This window comes from Somniosus microcephalus, chromosome 19 (assembly GCF_052327205.1).
Source record: "Somniosus microcephalus isolate GS21.2 chromosome 19, FLI_Smic_1.0, whole genome shotgun sequence".
NCBI classification, from domain to species: Eukaryota; Metazoa; Chordata; class Chondrichthyes; order Squaliformes; family Somniosidae; genus Somniosus; species Somniosus microcephalus.
In genome coordinates, this window is record NC_141005.1 from 47533966 (window position 1) to 47539965 (window position 6000).

Consider the following 6000-nt stretch of genomic DNA (forward strand, 5'->3'; position numbering starts at 1 on the left):
GAAGCTACTCTAATAGCTAATTATTAGTACAGGAAACTTTTGATTTACCGGCATCTAAATAACCGGAAATCTCGGTTAACCGGCAAAATTCAGGAGTAGGTTCATACTTCACATTACCTGCCTTCCTCCATCTGTTGTTGTGCAAGGGTGTGGCTGCAGCTGTTGCTAAGCTACAGAGACGCTTGTAACTTGTGGCCATTGTTCTGAACCTGTTGCTAAGCAACAGGGTTTGTTGCTTTATACGGAGCTCTCAGCTCTCGTATCTTTTACTATAGCGCTCGGTGATCCGGAATTTTTGATGAACCGGCACCACGTCGGTGCCGGATTAAAAAAAGTTTCCTGTACAATGGATAGCCAGCTACATTAATACAAATACAAAGTCCTGTCATTGATGACAGGCCTGTAGCTAAGGTTGTCCTGAATAGATTGTAGTGTTGATTAATTACATGGTAAGTGTTTCATTGCTTTTTTCAGATGCCATGTGTGTTAGTAAACAGCTCGACTGACTTCGTATTCAGAATTCAAGCAGGGTGGATAAACACTGCCAAGTTCTCAGCATGCAGTGGTGGAAGGCATTTTCAGGATGCCACCTCTTTTAAAAGAACCTTTTATTAAACTAAGTCATATGGTGCACAGCTATGGACAAAATGCACCATTGTTGTCACAATGCTACATAAATGCAAGTTGTTGTACAAATGTTCGTTCAGACGAAGGGGGTCAACACAACAAATCAAACTTAAGAGAAAAATAAATCTAAAGTTTTAAAATGTGAAAATGATTCTACAGTAAACAAATAATTCTGAATGAATTTTGAAGAAAAATAAGTCAAACCAAGTAACACACCAACTACAAAAGTAGTAAATTATAAAATGCAGGCCAAATGTAGAGAGAAAAATATTGACATCAGTAGTCACATTGCTGGCACTTATCAGGATTCCATCATACTACTGTAGATATGTTCCTGTAATAAAGTTTGTGGATATCCACTCTCAGAGATTTACCAGTATCTTCAGCAACACTGCACCATAAACACCTTCATCAAGGATTGAGAGGCCTTATGAGATATCAAATCAGCAAAACTACGCCAACAAACGAATCATTTTTATGGCAGAATATATCCTTTCAAATAAATGCATACTGCCCAATAATACTTACAGTAATTCTGGAAGTGTCAATGTAGCTCTTATTGAAGTGGTTTAAAGCAGTTTGTGCTTCCTCTTCTGTTTTGAAGCCAACAAATCCAAATTTTCGAAATTTGCCATCCTTTGTGAACTTTAGTATACAGTCTGTCAATGTTCCAAAGGCGCCAAATAAAGTTTTAAAACGGTCATCATTCATCTGGGAAATGGAAAAGTACACACAAACAACCAGAGTTCAAGTTAAGGCGTATTTTTGCACACTGATACTCAAGTCAGAGATTATTTTATACAGAAACCACACAGTATTAAATAGGCACCATGTTTTGCTCAAGAACAATCTTGGGTATTAAAATGTTCGTCCAGATTAGAAACAATGATCAGATAATTATATTTAAAAAGACTTGCATTTATATAGCGCCTTTCACAACCACCGGACGTCTCAAAGCGCTTTACAGTCAAGCAAGTACTTTTGAAGTGGAGTCGCTGTTGTAATGTGGGAAATGCGGCAGCCATTCTGCGCACAGCAAGGTCCCACAAACAGCAATATGATAATGATCAGATAATCTGTTTTTGTTATGTTGGTTGAGGGATAAATATTGGCCAGAACATTACTATTGTTTATACATGAAATCATACTTTAGGAGTTTTCAGCAACTAGTGGAACAAGGATGTTGAAGGGATTCTGGCCTTGAGTCCACAAAAACTTAACCCTGGGAAAGCAGATTTAGCCTAGCATTTAGATATTCAGCAACAGCTCAGAGAAAGAATTCAATAATAGAATACAGATAAAAATTAAGTATAAGATTGACTTCAATAAGTGTAGCAACATTTTTACACTAATGAGCTATGGCCCATTATAGTAAAATGTAGGCTCACAGCCACAATTACCCATTGGGCAAGTTCCAGATCTCATTTGGATCATAAGCTTCACTTCGGCTGTCCACTGACACCACCAATTTACGCAGTGCCAAGTTACAATAACATGACAACAAACTAGCAGCACTAAGGCAACAACAGGGAGACACACTTGTTCCTTCAACACAGCAAGTCGTGGAGAGCAAGTGTAGGGTGCTATAACATGGGAGTACTGCAGTTCATACCTTCCAGAATTTTTTTTAACTCTGCAAAGTACACAGTATATTTAATTCCATACAGTAGGGCTAAAAATGTTTTTCTTCAGTTTTAGGATACACTAAGATGATCAAGTAAGAAATGTAAAATGACAGAGTTGAATATAAATTACATTAAAAAGACTTCCAATTATACAGCGCCTTTCACGACCACCAGACTTCACAGCCAATTAAGTAATTTTCTGAAGTGTAGTCACTGCTGTAACGTAGGAAACGCGGCAGCCAATTTGCGCACAGCAAGCTCCCACAAACAGTAAGGTGATAATGACCAGATGTTTTTGTGACGTTGAGGGACACCGGGGATAACTCCGCTGCTCTTCTTCAAAATAGTGCCATGAAAGAGCAGACAGGGGCCTCGGTTTAACATCTCAGCCGAAATCAGCACCTCCGACAGTGCAGCGCTCCCTCAGCACTGCACTGCAGCGTCAGCCTACATTTACGTGCTCAAGTCCCTGGAGTGGGACTTGAACCCACAACCCTCTGACTCAGAGGCAAGGGTGCTACCCACTGAGCCACTGGTTGACACGGAGCTGCAAAGGCTCAGGCCTGGGCCGGGCGGCTCCGACCCTCCGCGTTTCATTGCCGCTCTCAGCGGTTAACCCCCACCGCCGACCACCTGCTGCGAGTCTCAATGTCCGCGCTGAAAGGGGAGCCGGTGTTTCCCCACACCCCAGGGCCGGCGGCACCTACCCCGCTCGGGAGGTTCTTCACAATCAGCCGGGACATGGCGTCCACCGCGTCTCGAGCCCTCGCTGCCGGTCCCGGTCACAGTCCCCGCGAGCCGCGCGCATGCGTCTTCCACCTCCCACAACCACCTGCGGGCCGCCACTGTACGGCAGGCTGCGAAGGACAAGGCATTGGCTGCTGCTGCACCATCTTCACTTCAAAACAGGTAAAACGTCCTCTCAACAGTGTTTGGAAACGTCCCTCTCAGGCTTGAATATTAGCCTGCATTTCATGCATGTCCCTGATGACGCGATCCCTCTGCCCACTATAGTATTCATCGAATTAAATCAAGACATAGCACTTACTTCCACTGGTAAACCTCATTCTATACAAAAGTTATTATGCTTCATAAAAAGCACCAAAAAAAATGAATTTTGCTCTATTGAGCAATTCATTCAGGACTAAATGTCCTTCACTAGCTCATAAAATTAGTATTCAATTTTACAGAGTAGAACTGCAGAAAACTCAGAACCATATAACATTATTAACAATTATTTTGACAAAAGTGAATTTTTACATTGCACATGAGGCACTCTGTGTGGATGCTATTAAACTCCTAATACCATATCTATTATATATATAACTAGCTGGGGGAGCCCGGCTTTGCCAGGGCTGTTTTGGGCTGGGCGGTTTAAATCGAGTCCCAGGCTTTGGGGCCTGTCTGTCTGTCCCTGTGTGAATCTGCTGCCGGGCAACATTTCTACCTTTTAATAGCTTCAAAGATTAAAGTGAAAGTACTTATAAAACGTTTTTGGTAAATGTTATGTAATTTTTAAAAGAGATACTAACTTTTTCAAATCTGGATTAGCAGAGTAGTTTGAGCTGGAAGTAGTGAAGCAATGGCTGCCCAATGCCTGAGTTGAAAAGCATTAGTCCCACCCACAGACGCAGCGATTGGCCAACCATCAGGCAACTGAACTGTAGGATTGGTCAATCGTGCCGGCACAGGATTGGTCGACCTTGACATCAGTCAATCAATGCTACTTAGCAGATAATGAGTTTAATTTTGAAGGTTTTTTGCATAACGCGCGAACAATTTTTGTCCGGCCAAAACGTAAATACGCTTAGGACGGTTCTGGAATCGTCAGCTTTCTTTCGACGTAACGCACGTGTAGGTACGCTCTATATAACTGTCGAGTTAATTCAAGACAGACAGACGGAATGACAGACAGAAGTATCCTTTTATATATATAGATACTAGCTGAAGTGCCCGGCGGTGCCGAGGCTTTTTCGAGGGCATGTTGTTGTTGGAAGAGAGAGAGAGCGCGACTGGGGGGAAGAGAGAGAGCGACTGGGGGGAAGAGAGAGAGCGACTGGGGGGAAGAGAGAGAGCGACTGGGGGGAAGAGAGGGAGGGGAGGGAGGGGAGGAGGGGGGAGTGGAGGGGGAGGGGGGAGTGGAGGGGGAGGGGAGGGGGGAGGGCGGGGAAGGGAGGGAGGGGGGGAGGGGGCCCCCCCGAGGGTCGCGGCCCCCCCCCCGAGGGTCGCGGCCACCCCCCCCCAGGGTCGCGGCCCCAGGGTCGCGGCGCCCCCCCCCCGCCCCCCAAGGTGAAGACCGCCGATTGCGCGCGCAGCAGGAGCTGAGACGCGGCGTCTCTCTCTGGCGGCCGGCGGGCCCGGTTGCCAGGGTAGCCGTGACGCTGACCAAGCCCCGCCCCCGGGCCGAGCCAGAGAGAGAGAGACGCCGCGTCTCAGCTGCTCCTGCTGCGCGCGCGCCCCCCCCCCCCCGAGGGTCGCGGCCCCCCCCCCCCCCCGAGGTGAAGACCGCCGATTGCGGCTGTGCGAGATGGCCGGCCGGGGTTGCCAGGGTAATGCTTGACGCTCAGCAAGCCCCGTCCCCTGGCCGAGCCAGAGAGAGAGAGCGCGTCTCAGCTCCTGCTGCGCGCGCACCCTAGCGGCGCTGGGCTGAGGCTCGGCCCTCCAGCCTTCGAGTGGGGCCGGGAGGTGCCTAGCTCGGGCGTGGGTGCGGAGGAGACGCCGAGGCTTCTAGGCCTACCTGGAAAAACGGGGAAAGGTAGGAAAATTAATGAGATTAGATAAGTTAATTACTTTCTAAATCATTTTTTTAAAAAACAATATGTGTTTTAAAAGCAACGTTTTTTTTTAAGACGCAGAAAGCGGGAAAAAGAAAGGAAAAGTTTGGAATCAAGATGGCGGCGACTCACCTCGGTTCAGAACGATAAAGCCCGGCCACACACGCACCGATTGGCCCGGCGGCACACGCCAGCAACCCGGCGTACGATTGGTCGAGCTCGAGGTCACTCTGTCGCTAATGAGCGGATAATGAGATGCTAATGAGCGGAATGTTGAAGGTTTTTGGGATACCGCGGGCGCAATTTTAGCCCGGCCGAAACGTAAATACGCTTAAAACCGTCTCGGAAGCGTAAGCTTTCTTTGGAGGTAACGCGCGCGTAGGTACGCCCTGTAACTTTCGAGCGCATACCCGCAAGACGCACACGCGATGACAGACAGAATGACAGACTGAATGACAGAATGACAGAAGTACCGATTTATATATATAGATTTTCACAAGTTGCATGCAATTCGAGGGGCAGGATCAATTCCTCACTTTTGTATTCCATCCCCCTTGCGGTAAAGGCCAACATTCCATGAGCCACTTTTATTACTTTTTGCACCTGTGCACTAGAATTTACTGATTTGTGTACATGGACACCCAAATCTCTGCTTCTCCACAACTCATAATCATAATCATAATCAACTTTATTGTCATTGTTAGTGCACAAGTGCAGTACAACGAAATGTAGGCTTGCGGCTCCCGAGAGTGTACATTTAGATTAAGACATTTAAACATTCAACATTCATTTGGCTTGTAATACATTAACATAAACATAATAAAGTGCATTGGCAGATGTGCAGGCTTTAGAGTTTATTTGTGGAGTTCAGTAGGATGACAGCCCTGGGAAAGAAGCTGTTCCTAAATCTGGTCGTTCGGGTGCGAATGCATCTGTAGCGTCTCCCAGATGGCAGGGGGGCGAACAGACTGTGG

General features: G+C 46.6%; 1 protein-coding gene across 3 annotated transcripts in view; it reads right to left on the minus strand.

The window, feature by feature from the left end:
• rbm19 (RNA binding motif protein 19) overlaps positions 1–3134 on the minus strand; it is a 292795-nt gene extending 289661 nt beyond the window's left edge. The window contains exons 1-2 of one of the 3 annotated variants that reach the window (XR_015072332.1): positions 2960–3134; positions 1156–1338 (exon numbers count right to left, since the gene is read on the minus strand). Coding sequence is in view for 2 of the 3 variants with exons in the window: in XM_085961763.1 (XP_085817889.1) it covers positions 1156–1338; positions 2960–2995 (219 nt within the window). In the remaining variant the exon portion in view is untranslated. The remainder of the gene's footprint in view (positions 1–1155; positions 1339–2959) is intronic. The other 2 variants (XM_085961763.1, XM_085961764.1) reach the window with 2 other exon arrangements.
• Positions 3135–6000: the final 2866 nt, after the last annotated feature.